General features: G+C 41.4%; 1 protein-coding gene across 1 annotated transcript in view; it reads right to left on the bottom strand.

Annotated features, from left to right (window-relative positions):
* Positions 1–25,547, bottom strand: part of taf4a (TAF4A RNA polymerase II, TATA box binding protein (TBP)-associated factor) — a 65,547-nt gene that overhangs the window by 14,103 nt on the left and 25,897 nt on the right. Inside the window, exons 4-10 of the mRNA XM_060910156.1 lie at positions 18,398–18,490; positions 17,896–18,018; positions 15,769–15,858; positions 15,284–15,571; positions 11,694–11,835; positions 11,335–11,443; positions 2,200–2,369 (exon numbers count right to left, since the gene is read on the bottom strand). Coding sequence (XP_060766139.1) covers positions 2,200–2,369; positions 11,335–11,443; positions 11,694–11,835; positions 15,284–15,571; positions 15,769–15,858; positions 17,896–18,018; positions 18,398–18,490 — 1,015 coding nt within the window. The remainder of the gene's footprint in view (positions 1–2,199; positions 2,370–11,334; positions 11,444–11,693; positions 11,836–15,283; positions 15,572–15,768; positions 15,859–17,895; positions 18,019–18,397; positions 18,491–25,547) is intronic.

Genomic DNA, 25,547 nt, shown 5'->3' on the forward strand with positions numbered 1-25,547 from the left:
ACATCCAACAGGCATTAAAAAACTGCCAATATCCACCGTGGGCAATTCGAAAAGGAAAATTACAGACACAAAAAAAGGAAAAAAACAAACAAACAAGAAAAAACACAGAAAAAACAAACCGGGGCTTTGTCACATTACCATACATAAAAGGAGTTACAGAACGCATTCAACGATCCATGAGGAAATACCACATCAACACCCCGGTCAAACCATACAAGAACCTCCGACAGCTGCTAGTTCACCCCAAAGACAAAATACAACTGGACAATAAATGTAATGTCATATATGAAATCCCTTGCCGTTCATGCAATAAAGTCTATATTGGTGAAACGGGCAGATGCTTCCACACTCGCAGGAAAGAACACCAATTAGAATGTGAAAAAGAAACAACAAAAAGACTCACAAGATCCGAAAAAGAAAAAGCAAACCAAGAAAACTTAAAATCAGCCATTTCAGACCACTGCAAATGACAAAATCATATTATGAATTGGGAAGAGGCCAGAGTCATTCGCGCTGAAGAGAATAGATACCAGCGTTGGATTTTAGAGGCAGTGGAGATACGTAAGCGGGCGCAGAGGACGATGAACCGGGATGAGGGAGCGTACGCGCTGTCACACACCTGGAGCGCAGTCCTGGGCCAGCGACCTGACAGCAGGAGGCGTGGACTACCTGTCGAATTGGGCGGGACGTTCACGCCTCCATAGAGTACATCAGCTGATAAGGCACGTCACCACTCGACATCTGGTGACTGTTTTGAAGAAGGCGGAAGTGTTCGCCGGAACGGTCAACAAACGAGGTAACATACTAAAAAATACGTGTCTTAAGAAACGAACTTAAAGAATGTTTTAGGTCATATTTATACAGAAATATAGAAAATTCTAAAGGGTTCACAAACTTTCAAGCAACACTGAAAGTGATAACAAGAACTAGTTTGTTTGGCAAATGTTCCACAACATTAAGTCAACTATAAATTGGGGTGTGTGTGTGTGTGTGTGTGTGTGTGTGTGTGTGATGGTATGTTGTTGTCTAATAAATAATACTTTGTAATCGTTGGCCAATTGCTACGATATAAGAGAAGTACAGTCTTCAAGCTGTTTTGTTATTGGAAAATAATCAACTTCAGGGTGAAAACAGTAACTCTGCTTCATCACACCACCCACTGGTGGTCATTGATTATTTTCCTGTTACAGGAGCTCTCTGTGTTTTATTCGTGCATAACATTTTCTCACAATCAGAAAAAAAAAAAAGTGTGAAAATTTGCAGTTATTCCACGAAATCGAGTCGTATATGAGCTGATAGCCAATGAGGTACATAGCACCGAGTTGGCAAAAAGCCATTTACGACAAGGTTAAGTGGAATAACTGTTTTATTCTATCCACGTTCACTGGATTTTGAGAAATGGAGCATTTTTATTTTTTGCAAATTCGATAAATAAAAACTTTATACAAAATGTCTGACAAAATAATTTCTGCTTAGACTGTAAACAAGCCGGCGAAATGACTGGAGCAATTTGTGAAAAACACGATAAGAATAATTATTATTCTTTTTTTTTGGGGGGGGGGGGGGGGGGGGGGGGTACGTTCTTACCATCAAATACTTTTATTCCATATTTTGTTGCCTTTTTTTGGGGTGGGGGGTGGGGGGGGGGTGTTGTTTTCAAGTAGTTTTTATTTCGTCCTCCATTGGTTCAGTAACACACACTGCCATTTTGTTTTTCTCTACTTACGGTATATGAACTGATATCCTAGAAGTAGAGTAGCCAATCAGAGCGCGCGACTGCTCATATCCAGTGAATGTGGTTAGAATAATTTCAGTTAGACCTAGAAATCTGAGGAGATATGATCATATGTAAGAAACCTATGAAAAGGACAGATTGATTAGAATTCCTCGGCACTTTAAATACTCTCAGGCGTCCTTTCTATCCAAGTCATTTTGGATCAATTCTCTATTATACTTTTATTATTTTAAGATCAGGCCAGCTATCCTACACATCTGTATTAACCAGAAACAGCTTCAAATTAAATCCACTCAAACATTATAACTGTATTGTTCTACAACTTTATATAAACTTTGGCTTTAGGGATGAAGGTGGCATCACGGTGGGCTGAGGGAAATTACAAAATTACCTCCACATTTTCAAAGCTGACTGTTTGAAAAGCTTTACTGTGTCATAGGGCATTGTGGAAATTTGAGACAGACCGATGTCCAGTATCCTGCGCTGCAGTGCGGCTGAGAACAGAAAGGCTTCGTCCTTGCAGGAGCGAGTCACAGCCCCCACCAACTCCGAGTTGGTGGCCAGGATTCGTGCGCTCTCCTCCGATAGATTCACGCCGGCCATGGAGGCTACGTCGTTGATATCGTCATCATCCCTACAAATACACACACACACTTATGTATTCCAATGCAAAATATATTTGAAAATGTTCCAATGTTTTACTTGTAGTCACCTAATTTATGTCTACTGAAATCATTTCCAAAACTTTGGTTATTATTTAGTAGTAGTCATAATAGTTATTATTATGTCTATTATGTCATAGAAACAGTGTTAATAGCAGCAGTAGTAGTATACGATTGTCCTAACAGTAATAATAATAGTATAAATAATCAGTGTTGTGCAAGTTCACACTTAACAAGACCTCAAAGTTCTATTCACAGAATAAAACGCACTAGTTCACATTCATTTCTTCTGAATTTTTTTTTTTTGAATGAGCTGCTCAGAATCCCAAGTGAAGTTTTTGATCAGCGATAAAATCATCAAATTTCACCTACCATTAGAAAGCTCTTGGAGTCTACTTTATTGATATAAGCAAAATTAGTCGTGTAAAAACCAGCGCATCGGAGCACATCGCCGTAAGGCAGCACTGGTTAAGCCAAGGAACGTGTGAGAAACTCAAGAGTGTCATGTAATAATTTTTCAAAGGTGTGATCCTGAGACGTAACAATACATCGTATTCCATCAGTGTCGTAGTCGAGTCACTAAACTTTGAGTCCAGTCTCAAGTCCCCAGTGTTCAAGTCCGAGTCAAGTGCACTACGGATCCGAGTCGAATCCGACACAGCTGAACACACACACATTGATACCTGAGAGTAGTGTGAAGGATATATGTCCCATACCAAGCCTACAATCAAGTCACAAAAATAAATAAAAATGTAATCTTCTATCAGGAATATTTAGGAAAAGACTGGCGGCACTAAATGTTAAGCATCCATGTCAAAAACACAACACTCTCACAAACATAACACTCGGATGTGCTTTATTGTCACAAATGCAATTGTGTGCATTTCAAAAACATAACCATGTGACAAACATGATACATCTCAAAAACAAAAGCTTTGATTCTGACACCACGGAACTACATAGCAGGGAACTTGGATTTGGTTTGTTGTGCTGTTGGCACTTAAATGCATTTTAAAATGTTACACAAACATGTTTCAGCTTTAAAAAAAAAAAAAAAAAAAAAAAAGTGTTGCCAAACAAAACAAACCTTGCCCAGCAGTCTGGCCTAATCTGTGACCTTCAGTTTGACACTTCAAAGTCAACATTCATGGTGCTACAACCCCGATTCCAAAAAAGTTGGGACAAAGTACAAATTGTAAATAAAAACGGAATGCAATAATTTACAAATCTCAAAAACTGATATTGTATTCACGATAGAACATAGACAACATATCAAATGTCGAAAGTGAGACATTTTGAAATTTCATGCCAAATATTGGCTCATTTGAAATTTCATGACAGCAACACATCTCAAAAAAGTTGGGACAGGGGCAATAAGAGGCTGGAAAAGTTAAAGGTACAAAAAAGGAACAGCTAGAGGACCAAATTGCAACTCATTAGGTCAACTGGCAATAGGTCATTAACATGACGGAGTATAAAAAGAGCATCTTGGAGTGGCAGCGGCTCTCAGAAGTAAAGATGGGAAGAGGATCACCAATCCCCCTAATTCTGCGCCGACAAATAGTGGAGCAATATCAGAAAGGAGTTCGACAGTGTAAAATTGCAAAGGGTTTGAACATATCATCATCTACAGTGCATAATATCATCAAAAGATTCAGAGAATCTGGAAGAATCTCTGTGCGTAAGGGTCAAGGCCGGAAAACCATACTGGGTGCCTGTGATCTTCGGGCCGTTAGACGGCACTGCATCCCATACAGGCATGCTTCTGTATTGGAAATCACAAAATGGGCTCAGGAATATTTCCAGAGAACATCATCTGTGAACACAATTCACCGTGCCATCCGCCGTTGCCAGCTAAAACTCTATAGTTCAAAGAAGAAGCCATATCTAAACATGATCCAGAAGCGCAGACGTCTTCTCTGGGCCAAGGCTCATTTAAAATGGACTGTGGCAAAGTGGAAAACTGCTTTGTGGTCAAACGAATCAAAATTTGAAATTCTTTATGGAAATCAGGGACGCCGTGTCATTCGGACTAAAGAGGAGAAGGACGACCCAAGTTGTTATTAGCGCTCAGTTCAGAAGCCTGCATCTCTGATGGTATGGGGTTGCATTAGTGCGTGTGGCATGGGCAGCTTACACATCTGGAAAGACACCATCAATGCTGAAAGGTATATCCAGGTTCTAGAGCAACATATGCTCCCATCCAGATGACGTCTCTTTCAGGGAAGACCTTGCATTTTCCAACATGGCAATGCCAAACCACATACTGCATCAATTACAGCATCATGGCTGCGTAGAAGAAGGGTCCGGGTACTGAACTGGCCAGCCTGTAGTCCAGATCTTTCACCCATAGAAAACATTTGGCGCATCATAAAACAGAAGATACGACAAAAAAGACCTAAGACGGTTGAGCAACTAGAATCCTACATTAGACAAGAATGGGTTAACATTCCTATCCCTAAACTTGAGCAACTTGTCTCCTCAGTCCCCAGATGTTTACAGACTGTTGTAAAGAGAAAAGGGGATGTCTCACAGTGGTAAACATGGCCTTGTCCCAACTTTTTTGAGATGTGTTGTCATGAAATTTAAAATCACCTAATTTTTCTCTTTAAATGATACATTTTCTCAGTTTAAACATTTGATATGTCATCTATGTTCTATTCTGAATAAAATATAGAATTTTGAAACTTCCACATCATTGCATTCCGTTTTTATTTACAATTTGTACTTTGTCCCAACTTTTTTGGAATCGGGGTTGTAAACGAAAGCCCATATGGGACTACCTATATATTGATAATGGTAATATTTCTCAATCGTCAGCTGTCAGGTTATAGTCCTATGAAAATCCATGACCTTGAGTTTGACATTTCAAAGTCACTCAAGGTCAAAGGTCAAGGTGGCAACTGAAAGCCCATATGGGATTTCTTATATGTTGATAATGGTAATCATCTGTCTATCATTAACCATTTTAAAGTTAAGAGCCTCTGAAAACCCACGACCCTGCGTATGACCTTTCAAGGTAACTCAAGGTCAACGGTCATGGTGCCAAATGAAATCCCATATATGACTTCCTATATGTCGATAATATTAAGTATCTCTCTATCTTGAACCGTTTCCCAGTTATGAGCCTCTGAAAACCCGTGACTTTGACCCCTGACATTTGACCCCAACCACTTTAATAATAATAATAATAATAATAATAAACATTGGAGATACCCCATCATGTAGCATATCAATGGAAGCATAATTGAAAGATGAATATTTTGGAATTGGTTTGAAGTAAATATGAAGGAAGATATCGCAAAAAAAGATTGACATTTTTGGTGACCTTGATCAGATGACCCTCAAATTGTTGGAGGTTCTATTTGAGACCAACGCCCATCTATCCTGAAAGTTTCAGGAAGAGTGGTCCAGCCACTTTCCTGTAATGCTGCTAACAAAAAAAAAAAAAACAAACAAAGAAACCCCACCGAAAACAATACCTCAGCCCCTGGTGGACTCCGTCCCGGGCGAAGTTTTTTAAAAAAAAGATTAGTCTGAGACCATGAAACTTGGTAGGGAACTTGGATTGGTTTTGTTGTACTGGCACTTGTGTGCAACACAAGAAAATAAAAGCACGTTACACAGACATGTTGCATTTCAAAAACATAAGCTCTGACACCACGGGACTCCTCAACCTTGCCCGAAGAGGCCTCATCAAAATACTTCCTTGACTAAATACCCTTTCAACGGACGCACTGGACGCAGGGATAGAGAATACCTGTGTGGGATTGTGAAAGAGGGCAGGGAATTTGGATTTGTTTTGTTGCCAAAACTTGAAGCATGGGATTGAGTTCTGCTCAGTGATCAAGTCGAGGTATGCAGTCAACTGAGCCTGGACAGACGGCTTCTCAGAAGAGGGACTCTTCCTATAGTCTGAGAACAGTCTTGGCTGCTTTTCAGGAGTGGACTCTGAAACATCACCTTCCTTTGGTCTCATCTCTGGGTTTGCCATTGATGGCACTTGCTTTTCACCCTCTGCCTTTATATACGCTGAAACGAAAAAGGGGCAGGAGACTAATTACAAGTACGCACTTGTAATTCTTCAATGATGCATAAAAACATCCCAACAATTAAATACTTAACACTTAACTGTTGTGAAATATTAATCAATCAATCAATCACCTTTGATCTCATTCTTCAAATCTTCTTTGAGGTCACATTCCAGCTGCACATCATGTTCAAGCCACTGGAAACCAAACGCAGGGTCGAGCACAGATGCTATGAAGTAGGCGTTAGTGAAAGGGAACTTGGTAGGGCACCTTCCTTCAGATGACTCACATCCTGGTATCTTTACTGCACTGAAGAGCTCTGTGAACCTTGTTTTCAAGGACTTCTCCAGAGCTCTCACCAGGGGCCTACAGTGCTCGAGTTTTCCTCTTTTTTCCTGGAGGTGACTGCATAGAGTGAGGACACAGGGCAATTACACTGGCAGTGACCATTTTTTCACCCTGAGTTAGGTTGGTTGCCTCTAAGAACGGATCAAGAACTTTGATCAGTTCTTTAAGCTGACCATACTCCCGTGGGGATAAGATAATGCCCATCTGATCCCAACACACTGGATAGCTTTTGCCTGTCTAATTGCACATAAGCCTTCACCTGCTTTAGAGTGGAATTCCACCGTGTCACATTCGCTGATGGAATTGTTAGATCACCAAACCACGCTTCAGAGCGGTCTTTAAACTTGGTGCTACCGTGAAGGAGATTGGCTGCACGGAATACCTTTGCTAGGGTGCTTGGCAGACCACTGGTGCCTTTCAGACCATCTTTTATGACCGACTGCAGTGAATGTGCGAAGCATGACAGTCTCTGCATCTTCCAGTTCTCATCTAAAGTGGCATTGACTGCTTGTTGATCTTCTGGCGTCAGGTCTTGCCAGATTCCATCCTCCTCAAACGTGTTGGGATCATCAGCATCACAGGGATCTTCTTGGGGAAAGCTTGCCTGGAAGGCTTTTCTCATGTTAGATGCATTGTCTGTTATGACGAAGCTGATCTTGTCCTTAATCGTGTATTCTTCTGCACAGCATTCAAACATCGCTGCAATGTTTTCACCTGAGCGTTTCCCATGCACTCTTTCACAGGAAAGAAGATATGACTGAAGGCGGAGTTCCTGATTATTTGCATTCATAGTCACTACGTGTGCAGTCACCCCAAGGAATGACCGCATCCTTCGATCACTCCAACGATGCTTCTGCCAGCCGGCTCTTTATCAATTCCTTTTTGGCTTTCACCATTCCTGGAGGCAATAGTGGATCTTGATATGGGCATGTACTGAGGGTCCAGGACATGCAGGAAGTGCCTGAAATCTCATCTCATCTCATTATCTCTAGCCGCTTTATCCTGTTCTACAGGGTCGCAGGCAAGCTGGAGCCTATCCCAGCTGACTACGGGCGAAAGCTGGGGTACACCCTGGACAAGTCGCCAGGTCATCACAGGGCTGACACATAGACACAGACAACCATTCACACTCGCATTCACACCTACGCTCAATTTAGAGTCACCAGTTAACCTAACCTGCATGTCTTTGGACTGTGGGGGAAACCGGAGCACCCGGAGGAAACCCACGCGGACACGGGGAGAACATGCAAACTCCGCACAGAAAGGCCCTCGCCGGCCACGGGGCTCGAACCCGGACCTTCTTGCTGTGAGGCGACATCGCTAACCACTACACCACCGTGCCGCCGAAGTGCCTGAAGTCCTCGTTGTTAACAATGGAGAGAGGCAATGATCATCTAATGATTAAATCTTGTACAAGGGCATCACTTGTAGCTCTCTGACGTGGATGTTTGTGGTCATATTTCCTCTGTTGTCCGGTGAAACATGATGTAATGGTGTTTTGGCCTGAAGCAGCCGGAGACACTGACACAGTGGAGGAAGCACGGTATTCTTGGAACCTATGGGGAGGTAGAATATCCACTTTAGCTTGCTGATGCCAAACTGTTTAAACTTTGAAGTCATTCTCATAGCTAAAATATTTATGGCCATAATGTGTAACAGGCCTAATATATTCATTTATTCATTCGTTCTAAACACGGCAATTTTAGTAATTAACTAATGCAAATTATCTGGATCGCTGAAAAGAAAACAGAATGAGATGATGTAGAAAATAGACAAAGGCCTACCTCGATTTATCAGAGACTGAGGACAGATAGGCAGGTGGTGGTTTATTTAATTATGTTACATATACTACCATAATAGCATTCTTGTAGTAGTAGTAGGAGACTGTAACGAACAACAATATAATGCATAAATGAAACCGTCAGTCCTTAGAACTGTTCTCTAAACACGGTTTTAATCGCGGTTTAATTTAGAAGTACTAGGCTACATTTCTGACTGCAGTGTTTGATTTGGCGGAGCTTGCTGTTATCATGGAAATGTTTACAAGCCCTCGAATGCGAGCGCTAGCTAGGTTCTGTTCTGCTAGCAATGTGATTTGCTAAGCACAAGACGCCAGTCGCACCATTTGACGGTGGCTGTTGCTGCCTTTATGTGAAAGCGTCTCTGCTACGGTGTTCGACTAAAGGCCTCTGCATGCTCTTGCGACAAGGCTTTTGCAGACAGCTTTTCGCAGACAGTTGTAATTTATCGTTGAGTGGGAAGTAATAGGCGTGCACGATGTTATTCACCGGCACAACGCAAGGGGGCGCGAAGTCGCTAGGAGTAGTTGGTGGGTGTGGTTAGTGGAGTGTTTATCCTCCGGTTACTTATAATGACTAGAACTTTTTTTTTTATAATGACTAGAACTGGAGTTGTATAGATGTCCGTACTTCCTCGATCAACCGCTCTTCGTGCTGCTCCATCTTCGCTCGTGTTTTTAAAAATGGCGGTCGTGAAAACAAACCAAACCGGGAAAGTAGGGAAGCGGAAGTGCGTGTACAGCGGATGTAGAGTGGACCAATCAGAGCCCTCTTGTCTGCGGCGCTGTCTGCGAAGCTTCTGCGGTGGTCACAATTTTTGGGAGGTGCGCGCAGAGCGTCTGCGAAGGTGGGGGGGGCTATGCAGACACTGTCTGCGACGCTATCTGCGAGGACTGGGTTGTCAGCATAAATTGGCCTTAACATTACTGCTTGACTGCCCCATTTTAGTTAATAGGCCACAGATAAAAAAGCTTATTCATCACTTAGCAAGCCACGCCCATGATCAGCAGGGCAAATAACATGAAAGAGGGTTAACACTAGCTAGTTCATCACTCTGCAAGCAAGCCCCGCCCACTATCAACAGAGCAATAAACATAGTGCGTCACTTACTTCTCTGGGTGGAGTCTCGCCAAATGACGACTGAAGTTCGAGGTCGTCCCCGTCGTCTCCTCGATAGTTCTTCTACATATGGAACACATAGCAGTGCATTTTTTCCCACTGCACGAGAAGTCTGTATAAGCAAAGCGGACAATCCTAGAGGCGTTCTCTCCAGGCATTTTAACTCCATTAATGTTAGTTTGTTCCTGAACATGACATATGAACAGGTGAATGTGCGATCTCTTGCACGAAATTAGTATAAAAATTACTGAAGATATAAATATCTTATGCCAAATTATGATGGCACGTTACAAAAAATAAAGATTAAACCCGAGTCCGAACGCAGTTAATTCACGAGTCCAAGTCCAAGTCGAGTCACAAGTCCTTAAAATTAGGGCACAAGTCAGACTCGAGTACTACAAGCCTGTATTCCATACCACAATATGAAAGTTATATTTTTGTCTATTATCTCTACTTCTGGAGTGTAAGAGTCGTTCACTGTGGCTCACGTTTCATGTTCATTAGCTGCAAACTGATTCGATCAGCTCGCCTTCCGCCAAAAATACGAGCACCGTTCATTGGGAGTCCATGCACAACACTGGTATCAACAGTAATAGTAGTGGGTCGAAGTAGTAGTATGAGTAGTAATAATAGTAGTACCGTATTGGCTCGAATATAAGACGGTGTTTTTGTTGTAAAAAATAGCTCTTAAAAAGGGGGGGGTCGTCTTAAATTCGCGGACTAGACAAAATGCCGCCAAAAACGAAAGTGAAAGTGAGGACAGTGAGAGTGAGCAAAGTGAGGCTGAGGATCTCTGTGCTGAGTAGCTGTAATTTAGCAAACTACCCTTTCCATTGTTTCAGTTGTTTATTATTGTAAACCTTAATGTATTGTTTAATGCATTGTTTAAAGCATTTGCACTGTTCTGCAAATTTATTCCATATACCCGTAGGCTATGGGAAGTTATGCACTGACATTCTGAAGTTTATGAACTTTCAATCTAAACCTGACAAATTTGTTGAATTAATGCAATTTAAATGTTTTAATCTGGCTTGTCTAGTAGCCTGCAGTTTAGCCTCTTTTTTTTACTTTATGAAAAGTGTTCACGGAAATGAGACTGAAATGACCTCTATTTAAATGTGAAAAACAAAAGCCTCTAATTTTAAACAGAATTTTGAAATAAATACACTTTATATGAATGAACATTTGGTCTTCAAAAAACTTTTTCCCCAAAGATGAACTTGGAAAAGGGGGGGGTCGTCTTACATTCAGGGTCGTCTTATATTCGGGCCAATACGGTAATAAGAGTAGCTGATTAAAAAAAAAAAAAAAAAAGAAATCCAAGTAAATTTGAATATCTTTTTCACTCACCATTTCTTTTACTTATTGTTCCATAGATTTAATTTAAATATCTAATCTCAGAGCACACACCAACATGTAATATTGGCTTAAAACAATATTCTGCGTCATCATTAAATTGTTTAGCTTATAAAGATTGAACTTTAAGTTTTTTTCTTTTTAAACAAAATAACGAAAGCAATTCAAATCAGCTTTTCATAATGTACTTCAACTAAATTTCTACAAAACCTACTTGTGATTTTAAATTATGCTGGATAGACTGACCCATTTACACATGCGCGCACACACACACGGACACTAACTTGAAAGTCCCCCCAGAGGCATCCTTCAGCTTGTTCTTCTGAGCTGCGTTAAGAGCTACAGGGCTGGGAGAGATCTTCGCTCCACTCACCACCCCGGGCTTCACAGCCACTGCATCGGAGACAAACTGGAGGTTATTTCATTACATCATTACACTTCTCATCTCACGGGACATACACTTGCACAGCGCGGTCAGTCTGAATCCGACTACATTAGTGCACACTCCAACATCAAATCCAAAATTGATCAAAATTCAGCCACAGAGTGTAAAAGCAAGAATTTTAGACCCTTAATTAAAATGGGGTCACTGGCTAAAATTTGAGAACCCCTGCATTGTAGTTTAAAAAAAAAACCCACACACCTGTGTTAAACTGTTTGACCTGCACTGGAGGTTGCCCCACTACGATGCGGCTATGCGGCTGACCCCTGAGCGTTACCATGGGAGTCGCCAGGGTAACCTGGGGAGACTTCACAATGGCACTCTGCTGCGGAGACTGCAACACCTGCACAACATAAACAACAACTAAGGCCAATCCAGCCAATGTAACACCAGAACAGATTAGGCTCAAAAGAGGTCGCTATGAGCATAATATAATCACATATGGTGAACTAGACAAGAGTCATGAATGAGCAAATGATTATTATCTTCTTCATGATATAGAGTTACGCAACAGCTGTGGGTCAAAAACTTAAAATTATGTTAAACCTACGACTCAGCCAGGCAAGTACATCTTGCTGCAGCCTGCTGGACTGGATGTGGGAGGACAGATAATGTCACGCACTTCGTAAATACCATATACCATGCCTCTCCTGCCAGGCAATTATGAATAAGTAAGTAATAGCCTCAACTCAGAATCTGCTTGCCCCAGGTGGTCAGACTACTGACTTACAAATAATTTTTTTTTTCGCGGTCCGGTTTCCATCAAATCCTGCGCTCTGATTGGCTGGCGAGCAGGTCTGTATCCTACGGTACGGACCCCAATTACGGACCTCTGGCGACTCGCTCGTTCACAACAAACATAGTAGCAATTTTTGTCAACATTTATAAGATTTATTTATAAGATTATTACAAATCTTATACATTTTTGCCAGCATTTCTCAGGAGAATAGCATTAATTTTACAGCAGGGATAGCGATAACAACAGTCTTCACAGCGAAAGCGAGTTTTACTACCCTGAGGAAGAAGAAATAAAAGAAAACATTTTAGGAGAAAGCTAAAAACCTCTAACTGTTGCTAACGCCGAGCAAAAACATGGCTGAATCCTGAATGACTCAATTTTGTATAAATAGGGGACGACATAGGTGGCAAAATGTAGTTTTTTTCCTGCTATGGAAGTGCACTTGTATACCGAGGAGGAAGCAATTTGCATTACAGCCGTGAATGAGGATTCAAAATGGTGGCTCGGCTCGGTTTTCCCTTTCAGGCGCTCTCGTTTTCTGTTAGAATTTGGTAAAGAAAAAAATAAATACATTATTTACCAGCTTAAGGTCGGTCTGTATGGTGAAATACCATGACCTCAGCCTTGAATACTGACCTCGGCCCAGAGGGCCTCACTCAGTACTTTCAAGACCTCGGTCACGGTATTTCACCATATGGACCTCCCAGCTGGTAAATAGCATATATATATATTTAAAAAAAAAAAAGATCCACAAAAAATACTTACAAGTCTTAAGCATCACTATTGAGGGTCCATTTACACACGCATCACTTTATAGAAGCACTGGTTTCTATTTCAACAATAAATCTTTACTGATAAAATTCTGCCTAACAAGACAACTTTTCCCACATTATTTCTTTGGAACCGTTTTTAATTTGTTTATAATATTTTATTATTATTAATTTCTTCAAAACCAGACAGTGCAATATTCAGGCCTGTCTTTTTATTATTTATTTACCTAAAAACTGTGTTAAAACAAATTCTCACTGTCCTTTATGAAAGCCAGCTGGCCTAAAGATGTCTATCTTGTGAACCGGCATGGATTTAATGGCGAACAGTCATCCGTCAAGTGAAGAAACAAAAATGAGGTGATTATTAAAACTTGTATGCCTTGTTTATTATATATTATTCTCTCCACATTCACTGGATATGAGCAAATCGCATGGTCTGATTGGCTACTCTACTACTAGGATATCAGCTCATATACCGTGAGTAGAGAAAAACAAAATGGCAGTGTTGCTGAACCAACCAAGGACGAAATAAAAACTCTTTATTATCATTATTATTATTATTATTGCTGCTACTGTCATTTCGCCAGTTTGTTTACATTCCAAGTGGAAATTATTTTGTCAGATGTTTTGTATCAAGTTTTTATTTACTGAATTTGCAAAAAATAAAAACGCTCCGTTTCTCAAAATCCAGTGAACGTGGCTAGAATAAAACAGTTATTCCACTCAATCTCGTTGTAAATGGCTTATAGCCAACTCGGTGCTACGTACCTCGTCAGCTCATGTACGACTCGATTTTGTGGAATAACTTACACTACGTTCACACTGCAGGCTGAAGTGACTCAAATCCGATTTTTTCGCCCATATGTGACCTGTATCCGATCTTTTATTGACAATATGAACGACACAGATCCGATTTTTTCAAATCCGACCCAGGCCGTTTGGATATGTGGTCCTAATTCCGATTCCTATCCGATCTTTTCATATGCGACTTCAGTCTGAACCGCCAGGTCGCATTCATCCGACTTACACGTCATCAACAAGCCACAAACGTCACTATTCTGCGCTGAAGTAGGCGGCGGGTCTCTCAAAAAAAGTTACAACAACATGGCTTTGATGTTCCTTTGAACGGAGGTTGCAGTCACTACCCCGCAGAACGCCTGAGCCAAAACCCTTGCCCTCTTCCTTCTCAACCTCCTCCTTAACATCAGGCTATTGTGCATGTTCTGGCTCCGTCGCAACAACAACTGCATCATCGCCAGGTACTCCATGCTGGCTACTGTCATACACAGGAAACTTTAGGTTTCTTCCGTAAACACTGGCCATGCTCACTGCGTGTGACGTCGTCGTATCCTGCAATGCGCATGCGGAACACTTTTAGGTCGCTTTTCGTTCATACTGAGGATCACATACAAGTCGCGTATATTTGTTAATGTGAACGACCTCACAAAAAAATCGGATTTCACAAAAAAATCGGAATTGAGCATTAAGCCTTGCAGTGTGAACGTAGTGTTAATTGTTTTCACTTTTTTGGGGGTAACCAGAATTCAACTTGAAAACTTTAGTTTGTAGAACTTCCTATGGTAGAAAATGTCACCATTTCTCCATGTAAAGGGTTTTCCTTCCATGGGATGCGACGCATTCATTACCTCACCCGCGACAGAGTAAACGGGGCGAGGTATGATAATCAGTGGGGTTTGTTTGTGTATCTAGAGTCTAGACGGTTGCACCGATTGACTTCAAATTTTCAGGGTAGGTGGGCAATGGTCTGTAGATTACCTGATAAAACTTTGGGGGTAATCGGGTCAAGGTAAAGGTCACCGGAAAGGTCAACCTTTCGGTCAAAATAACATTTTCCATTATAACTCAACATCGGTTGCTGATAGACAGATGTTTACTATTATGAACATATAGGAACTCCCATATGGCCTTTCATTTGGCACCATGATCTTTGACCTGGAGTGACCTTGAAAGGTCAAACTCAAGGTCACGGATTTTCAGAGGGCTGTAACTTGAAAACGGTTGATGGTAGACAGATACTTACCATTATCAACTAATAGGAAGCGCCACATGGGCTTTCATTTGGCACCATGATCTTTGACCTTGAAAGGTTAAACTGAAGGTCAAGGATTTTCACAGGACTATAACCTGACAGCTGATGATTGAGAAATATTACCATTATCAACATATAAGTGCTGCCGGGTGAGGTTTGTTTTGCCTGGCAACACTTGTTTGACATTGTGTTTTAGATGTGACTTTAGATCAGCTGAACTGTGTTGCATTACCAGTGAGGCAGGTTGGCTGGTGGTGGCGGCGAGAGCGGGCTGGGTGAGCGTGCGTGGGACCGTGACGACTGCAGCAGATGCAGCGGTTGCTGCAGTGCCTGCAGAAATTGAAGGAGTTGCAGACGGTACAGATGCAGTAAGAGTTGTGGTAGCGACAGTGGCAGCGTTAGTCGTCGTAGTGTTCGTCAGCACCACGCTGGCTGCAGGTTTGGTGGGCTGCAGGCCTTGGCTCTGCTGGATGAAGGCTAGGGAGTCCGGGGTTAGTTTTCTCAGCGCGGGAAGACTCCTCTGCAGAAACACACTCTTTATGAGGAGGAACAACTGAGAAGCAGATTACAGAACTGGGAGGGGGACTTCAAGGGATAATAAGCTGACATCATTTTAAAATTACATTCAATATATTCCAGACAATCTATCAATTCAAGTTAGTACAATTTAACTTTGCTTTTAGATTAAAACTCATATGAATCAGAGTTTCAGTTCACCTTCAGGAAAGGCACGAGATAAGGCTGGGGTGAAGAGTTAAGCTCCTTGTACAACCTGCTGGTGAAGTCCTCTGCTTCAATCGTCCCCTCCTGCAAACACAAACAGCTGCGATGAGGGGAAAAAAAAAACCTAACAACTCGTAAACACACTTCTATATTAGCATGAATCATGTGGATTACTTCTATATCAGGCCCTTGAGTGTGTATCCCTACAAGTGTAACTGATTGAGCTATGATTATGCAAATGTTGTTGATTATAATTTGTTTTAAGGTGATCTGTAAACTAACAGGGTGTAGCGTGACATCATGTGGATTAATTAGCGTGTATGGATGACGGACAATCTTTTCAGAATCAGGAAACACTGATGAAACTGAGCAAAAGGAAAGTAAAGTAAAGCCGTCAAGTCTCCTAATTAACGTGTCACCTCATAGTAAAGCACAGAAAAAAAGGGCTATCCAGACTCCAGCATTGTAGCTGATTCACTAAACCTCGAGTCCAAGTCCCCAGTGTTCAAATCTGAGTCAAGTCCAAGTCATTAAAAAAAAAAAAATCGCTTTGAATCCGAGTCGAGTCCACTATTGATCCGAGTTGAGTCCAACACTCCAACCGCACCATTTGACAGTAGCTGTTTTAGCACCATTAACATTAGTTTGTTCCTGAACATGACATATGAACGGGTGAATGTGCATTCTCTCTGTCAGAGAGTGCGAAGTATTGTCAGAGATGGTTGGGAGACGGATGTAAGTGCAGAAGGTGTGTTTATTAATACAAGTGAAGACAGTAAACAATCCAGAACGGCAGGCAAAATCGTAAAACGGTGAAACGGGCAATAGGTCGAGCGAGGCACAAACAGGCTATCGTAGACTCGGCAGGATCAAAGACGAGAAACAGGAAATCAGGGATCAGGAAACAAGGCCCGGTAATGTATCGGCAACACAACTCAATACTTCGCAAAGTAAGTGTGTTTTCACAGTTTTTATATCGGCGCGCTGATTGCGCCTTAATCCCATGCAGGGACGAGTCATTTACGGCATGCACGCGAGAGTCCGCTTGGTGTGCGCGCTGTCTGGAACGCACCCAAGAGTCTATCTGATGCACACGCCAAGGTGCACAGGTGTGACACTCTTGCACGAAATTAGTACAAAAATTAACGTAGACATAAATATCTTGTGGGCGGCACGGTGGTGTAGTGGTTAGCGCTGTCGCCTCACAGCAAGAAGGTCCGGGTTCGAGCCCCGTGGCCGGCGAGGGCCTTTCTGTGCGGAGTTTGCATGTTCTCCCCGTGTCCGCGTGGGTTTCCTCCGGGTGCTCCGGTTTCCCCCACAGTCCAAAGACATGCAGGTTAGGTTAACTGGTGACTCTAAATTGAGCGTAGGTGTGAATGTGAGTGTGAATGGTTGTCTGTGTCTATGTGTCAGCCCTGTGATGACCTGGCGACTTGTCCAGGGTGCACCCCGCCTTTCGCCCGTAGTCAGCTGGGATAGGCTCCAGCTTGCCTGCGACCCTGAGATAAATGTCTTGTGCCAAATTATTATGGCATGTTACAAAAAATAAAGAAAAAAATCCAAGTCCTCGTCTCTGATTTACGAGTCCGAATGCAGTTAATGCTCAAGTCCAAGTCGAGTCACGAGTCCTTAAAATTAGGGCACGAGTCTGACTTGAGTACTACAAGCCTGCCAGACTCTAAAGGCCACGTGAAGACATCTCAAAGCCAAAATGTTGACTTTTTGTCGAAGGCTCAAACACAATGTGCTACTGTATGTTAGAAGCTTTATTAGATGATAATTATCAAAAACCTTGTACATTTCTCTTAATCTAGAATATTAATGAACTTAACTAGTGCAGCAAACATTAGTACATTAAGTTAGCTACCACTTTTTAGCCTCGTCAGGCACCAAAACATTAGCCTGGGAAGCTCTTGCATGCTCGGTGGACTCAGTAACAAACTTATGATTTGTCCACCTGTGGCTCCTTAATCATCAAAAAAAGAAAAAAAAAATTACTGTCACTTTTCTGCCGCTTACTCAAAGCGAGGCATCACCCAGAAATTACTTACACGCTAGCTTTTCCACACTTTCACAGACAAACATCATCCAGATACACACCTCCAGCTCACACACACTCACCAGCAAGTTCTTCACCAGGTCTTTGACGTTAGCAGCCGTTTGCGATGACTGCTTCGCACTGGTGGCCAGCTTGATCAGAGTGGACAGGAAGTTCTTACATTTCTTCACGTTTTCCATCGTCTCCTGTGTTCACGGAGCAAAACAAAATCAGGCTGGTGATGATCATCATTACAGTAAACCAGAGAAGGTTATGTTATGCTTAAAACAACACTCGTCCCATATTTCTGGGATTTTCAAGTGCTTTTGAGTAAGGGAAAATTACAGCAATATGGAAAACACCTTGTATTCAGCAGCTGTGCTTGTCACATGTGCACTGTGCCAAAATTCTCATTGTACAGAAAGCAAATTAAAAGAGAGGAAAAAAAAAAACAACCAAACAAACAACAACTTCCTGCGTATAAACAGCCAAGAGTGTAAGAACATGTGCAGATGTAAACATGTTTGTCTATGATAAAACTCCTAACACTGGGTTGTTTAAGGGCATTCACGCCCAGGTTCTCACCGTCGCCAAGGTGACGCTGGTCCCAGTAGTGGGAGTTACCATCCTCTGGGCGGTGCCCGGTTGCACTGCCAACACAGAGCCCACTGATGGCGGCTGAGAAAGTCAGAGACAAGAGAGGAAAGAGCATTCTGGCATTAGACTCTGAGTCTTTTCTCAGAAACTGAATACAAAAAGAAGCAGGGGGTCGGCAAAGTATTTCAGCGGGTTGAACCGAGAAAATAGTCATAGTTCAGAAACTAGGTTTTTTTTTTTTTAAACGTGAACCAATTCAGCTTCTGTAGCATACTCTGTTGCTGTGTATCACACATTCATGTACATTATTTAGCTGAAGGCAGCTCATCGGATTACAGACGAGCTACAGGGTTAGAAACATGAGCTCAGAAAGAGGAACATTTCCAACAGTGTTGCATAGTTTTCCACTTTATGTATCCTCTCTAGATCCGATTAGCAAACTGATGGCACAAAAAAAAAAAAAAAAAAAAAAAAAAACCACCACCAGGATGGTTAAACATTTGGACAGAGAGGGAATACATTCATTCTCTCTTCATCAAATCACGGCTCGAAATTCACGGTGGTCCGGTCGCCCGAGGCGACTTAATTTGTCATTTGGCGGGTAATTCCTGTCACTAGCCAGCCTGGCTGGCTAGTTGAAAATAAAAATATATATATGAAGCGAAGATTCAGACACACCGTCAACTAAAGCCGCCACATATTAAGCGTGTGCCGTGTCTGCGTTAATCAATGTGTTTATCGGCAGGACAGAAAATACCGAAGAATTCCGAATCACATCGGTGTACGAGTCAGGCTGTCGGTTTTTTCACTACTGCGCATGCATATAACGCAGCTCGTTGAATATTGCGGTAATCATGTTATCAAATTCAACAGATGTGGCCACATTATCACCTATTTAAACACGTGTTTTTGTTGTTGTTTATGTCTACATCTGCCAAAGCTATGTTGCGATGTGGAATTTTCTGAAAGGTGTACAGAAACCGCCAGAGACGGGGACAAAGCGACCTCGGTCTGAAGAGGAGAAAAAGGCCACCGATAAAGCATACGAGAAGGAGAAACGACAAAGGACTTCTAAGCAAACGTGGGAGCAGGGTAGGCCTTGGCTGCGATATGATTTTTATGGAATAATTAATTTTTTTCAAGTTGATTCCTAGTCAATATGAAGCTCCTAATGCTTTCTCTCTCATAAATGGTTAAATACAGAAAGCACGTTGGACATATTTTGAGTGCTATAGTCATGGTATATTCGTTTTCAATACTCATACACCAAGTTGCCAAGTTTTCCAATATATTATTATTTGTTGATATTATATAATGGTGCTCTGTGTTGTTCTCATTTATGTATTTAACAACAGTATCAAAATACTCGGGTCTTGAAATAAATGCACATTAGTCATGAACAATGGTAACTACTCTCTTTTGCGTTATTTTTGACAGAAGTAAAAAATTCATACATGAACAAATTTTGGCGAGTTGATTTTCTGTTTGGCGAGTTACTTTGGAAGGCAACTCGTCCGGCTGGCTGGTGAAAAAAAAAAAAAAGAATTTCTAGGCCTGTCAAATTCAAAATAGTGTCTCATCTGCTCAGTGTTCATTTCGTTCATCAAAAGAGCTGAAATGAAGTTTCACTACGAAATAGAACAAACTATCACCATGAGCGAATCATTAATGGTTATTGATTAAAAGACTGAAAAACTATCGGCGCCATTTCGTCAAGCTGGTCGCTAGTTTGTAACTTTATCCATTTATGCAGAGGTGGACAGTAACAAAGTACATTTACTTGAGTACACTTTGAGTATCTGTACTTTGAGTATTTTTTTTTTTTGAAACTTCTGACTTTAACTTCATTACATTTGAAAGACGAATATCGTACTTTTTACTCCACTACATTTCTATCAAGGTCCTCGTTACTACGAAGCAGCTTTGAAAGTGGATGTTTTTTCTTTTCTTTTCTAAAACGTGATTGGTTTTTATGCAGGTGACACTGAGAGCCGATCAGTAATCGCTAGGGTCACGTCACGTCCACAGACTGTATAAAATCAAGTTAAATGATTTCTCAGCAGCATTATTTGAACACGATCAGTTGATGGCAGAATGGAAGGAGGTGGTTCTTCTGCAAGGTTCCTACACTAAGAATCATTTGAAAATTAATGACATTTAATGACATCTTTACACTCATTTTAATGACTTTTTAATGACAATTCTATATGAATGCTATGCTAAGTTATATTCCAATGGACCAGTACATGATGAATTTAACAGTAAATAAAGCAAAGCACAAGACATGTTGTACAATGTGAAAAAAATCTTTATTGATTTTTTTAGAATTCTTTTTTTTTTTTTCAAGAACTGTTCAAATCCCTGAAGGATTTTGTCTTTTCGTCCAACTCTTTTTTGGTTTCGATAAGTTCCTCCTTTTTAGACTTTCTTTTCGATCTAAGTGCGTTGGCCTGAGCAACTTTCTCTGCCATTTTCTCTTTGGATTTGGCATTTTCCGCCTCTTCAGAAAGATGATCTGCATTTGTTTCAAGAGTGTCAATGACGGACTCCAGTGTTTTGCATTTTTTTCTTAACGTATCTAATTCATCTTCCATGTCTTTTCTTTTTCTTTTCTTTACTCAATTTTTTTCTTTGATTTTCTTCAAGGTAATTCCTATATCTCATTCTGGCAGCTGAGGCTGACTTCAACATATCCTTTGTGATCGGTACCTGAAGTGGCCCCCCATAATCCTGAATAGCATCATACACTATGCACTGTGCCACTACTGTGTTCTGATGTTGGTTATCCTGCAGTACCTCTTTGTTAACAGAGAAACCTCTTTCAACGCATTTTTTCCCATGTTTCCCAACAAACGTGTTTTTTTACACACACGGCAGTAGAAAGCGTATTTATCTGCATTTACCGGCGTGACCCACGCTTTGAATGGTTCGTCTTCCACCCAACCTTCGTTGAATACGCACTTCCGTGCCGGTGGCATTGTTATCGCATGTTTACTGTGATACGGGTGAATGATTAACTATAATAGCGCCATTTATCAAACACGAGGTGAAATAGGACGATTGCGCATCATCTTCTGCGCATATTGAGATATTGAGAAATTCCGCTCTGCGATAGCCGCTCCTATTTTAAAGATTTGGCCAACTACGTAATTAATGACTTTTAATACGAAATTGTGGATTTTAATGACTTTTAATGACCTTAAAAAGAGAAAATTGGAATTAATGACTTTTAATGACTTTTAATGACGCGCGGGAACCTTGTTCTGGAGAACGCATGCACTCATGGCCCATAAACCCATGTTTCAGTTTTCTGAAAGGAATAAAGATTTGTTTCGTTTTAATTGTTCGCTTTGTTTGCCTAAAACGAACCACATCACAGTCTACAAAAACTCGCCATCTGACCTGCGGAAGCATATTGAGGTCTGTAAACGTTTTATTCCAAGAGAAAGCTTGCAACCAAGTTGTCTGTGCTTTTAAAGCTAGCGATAATATTGCAATAGCTATGCAGTCTGGTTAGTCAAATGACTTTCTGGGGGGGCGCTATTGAGCGAGCAATGGAGTAGGACGTATGTGGTTTGAGCTCCGGCCGAGCTTTTGTTTTATTTCGAATTAAGGTTCGCCTTACATTATAAAACACTGTGAAATTGACTCCAAGCATCTGTTAAGGTTAAAACTACAGTTTAGATTTAGGTTGATGGCCTCAAAACCATACGACTTGCGTAAATATTCGTACAAACCGTCGACCAGCACGAGGCCCGACGCGGCCCTGACCTCAAGCTCCACCACGCAGGCCGCGACTCTGCTTCAATCAGAACAAACCGCGAAGATGGACGCTGAAGCCCTGAAAAATTATATTCTCCTCTCGTTGAAGGCGGACATTGCGCAGGTGATAAAATCAGAAGTGAAAAATGCACTTGCAGAAGACTTCAACTTTCTTAAAAGCGAGTTACAAACCGTCAGAGGGGAGATAAAAAACAACACGATAGCGATTCACGCTGAACTCAACACAATGAAGGCTACAATCAAGGAGATGGAAGGCGGGTTGAATACGTGTTCAGATGAGGTGACGGCTTTGCAGACTACGGTATCCGAACTGAAAGCAGAGGTGAAGGGGCTTCGGGAGAAATGTGAGGATATGGAGGGAAGATTAAGGAGGTGCAACATCAGAATCCTGGGGGTGGCAGAGACGAATGGATCATGCTCCACAACATCGGTCTCAAATCTGCTGAAACACTACGTTCAGACTGCAACCTGAAACGACCCATATCCGATTTGTTGTGAAATCCGATTTTTTTGTTAGGCCGTTCACATTACCAATTATATGAGACTTGTATGCGATCTCCAATATGAACGGAAAACGACCCAAAAGTGTCCCGCATGCGCAAATTGACACATAATAAGCACATCTACGTAATACGTAAACAAAAAAAAAAACGCACTCCAAGTTTGCAAGTAAAGCATGGAGATGAGGCGAGACCTGGCGATGTGGTTTTTTGTGGCGGCGGCGGAACTCACACAATAATCTGATTAATGTGGGCAGCAGACTAATGAGACCGAAGGTGTCAAATTACTGAAAATTTCCAGAACAATCTTATAATCTTGTAATACAGGATGGTTTAATCAGTTATAGAAACTGTTTTATTTAATCAGGCTAACAGATCAACATCCAAGTCCCTACCAAATTCACCATTAGCTTGATCAATTCTATAAAAGTCTATTTAAATTCTGAAAACTGTACAAATATGTTGTTGTTTTCCACCAAAGACGTGGGATTAGCCAATGCAGAATAGTGACGTTTGTCTCTTGTTGATGACGTGTAGGTCGCATGAATGCGACCTGTCCGGTCAGACTGCAGTCGCATGTGAAAATAACGGATATGCATCGGAATTAGGACCACATATCCAAGCAGCCTGGGTCGCATTACGAGAAATGCGATTACGAGAAATCAAGTTCGGTTCAATTTCAGCCTCGCTAAGGTGTTTCCATGCCATTTAGAACTTCAATTTCAGTCGAGCAACGGCAGAAATTCGATTTTCTCTATGTGCATGTAAACGCACTGACTGTTTGACCTGCAGCTTATGGGTAGGGAGATAAGCTTAGGTGTGTGTATGTGTGTGGGGGGGTGGGGTGTGGGGGCAGGGTACGTTTTTGTCTTGTTTTTTTGCTTTATCTTTTTTACTCTCACTCATTTTCTTATTTCTCCTGTTTCTCTCTCCACTCACTCTGTTTATTCTCAAGTGCAATTCTACACTCAAGAAAATATGTTGTTATTGTGTGAAATAGTAATAGATTTGCTAGTATATACGGCTGTTTGTCTGAACCAGATAAGTGTGTTCCACAATTATCTGAACATCAAATTTTGCTATGGCAGATAATCCAATGATGCAAACACAGGATGGTATACATGACGGGGGAAGAGGAGGTCTTACACTACGTTCACACTGCAAGGCTTAATGCTCAATTCCGATTTTTTTGTGAGGTCGTTCACATTAACAAATATACGCGACTTGTATGTGATCCTCAGTATGAACGAAAAGCGACCTAAAAGTGTTCCGCATGCGCATTGCAGGATACGACGACGTCACACGCAGTGAGCATGGCCAGCGTTTACAGAAGTATCCTAAAGTTTCCTGTGTATGACAGTAGCCAGCATGGAGTACCTGGCGATGATGCAGTTGTTGTTGCGATGGAGCCAGAACATGCACAATAGCCTGATGTTAAGGAGGAGGTTGAGAAGGAAGAGGGCAAGGGTTTTGGCTCAGGCGTTCTGCGGGGTAGTGACTGCAACTTCCGTTCAAAGGAACATCAAAGCCATGTTGTTGTAACTTTTTTTGAGAGACCCGCCGCCTACTTCAGCGCAGAATAGTGACGTTTGTGGCTTGTTGATGACGTGTAAGTCGGATGAATGCGACCTGGCGGTTCAGACTGAAGTCGCATATGAAAAGATCGGATAGGAATCGGAATTGGACCACATATCCAAACGGCCTGGGTCGGATTTGAAAAAATCGGATCTGTGTCGTTCATATTGTCAATAAAAGATCGGATACAGGTCACATATGGGCGAAAAAATCGGATTTGAGTCACTTCAGCCTGCAGTGTGAACGTAGTGTCACATTAGCCAGCTGGAATGTACGTGGTCTTAATGGCCCAATCAAAAGAGGGAGGGTTTTTGCTCATCTCAAATCGTTAACACCAGACATAATATTTTTACAGGAGACACATTTGAAAAATGACTCTCATGCCAGGCTGCGGTGAAAATGGATAGGACATATATTTCATTCATCATTCAATGCTAGAGCTAGGGGTACAGCAATTATGATACGGAAGAATATTCCCTTTATTCACACAACCACAATATCTGATAAAGAAGGACGCTTTTTGATTGTAACCGGTGAAATATATTCTACGCCCCTCACTTTACTGAACATATATGCACCCAATGTAGACAGCCCTTCATTCTTTAAAAAAGTGTTTTCTCTAATACCAGATATATCCCAGACAAATCTTATTATTGCAGGGGATTTCAATTGCATCCTGGACCCATACTTAGACAGGTCCTCTACACGTAGAATGGATAAAAGCAATTCATGTGTCTTTCTTAATACTTTCATTAATAATACTAATATGACTGATATTTGGAGAATTGCAAGTCCTACTGGTAGAGAATATTCTTATTATTCAGCGACACATAACTCGTATACCAGGATAGATTTCCTCATTGATGCAAAATTGATGCCATATGCTACAAATGCAAAATATCATAATATAGTGATCTCAGATCACAGCCCTCTCACTTGCACCCTGGCTATTCAGAATATGGTGAGACCACAATGGACCTGGAGATTAAACCCTCTCTTACTAACCGAAAAGGAGTTCTGTGAATATCTAAAAGCTCAAATATCTCTTTATTTTGAAACTAATGACAACACAGAGACTTCCCCTGCTATACTATGGGAGGCGTTTAAAGCCTTCCTTAGAGGCTCTGTTGTTTCATTTGAAGCATACAGAAAAAGAAGAATAAGGCCAGATTAGTGGAAATAGAGCGGCAAATTAATATACTAGACAAAGAGAATGCTAGGACACCGTCTGGTGATCTATATAAAAGGATATCATCCCTAAAATATGAATACAAGATACT

Source organism: Neoarius graeffei, chromosome 26 (assembly GCF_027579695.1).
Source record: "Neoarius graeffei isolate fNeoGra1 chromosome 26, fNeoGra1.pri, whole genome shotgun sequence".
In the NCBI taxonomy this organism is placed as follows: Eukaryota; Metazoa; Chordata; class Actinopteri; order Siluriformes; family Ariidae; genus Neoarius; species Neoarius graeffei.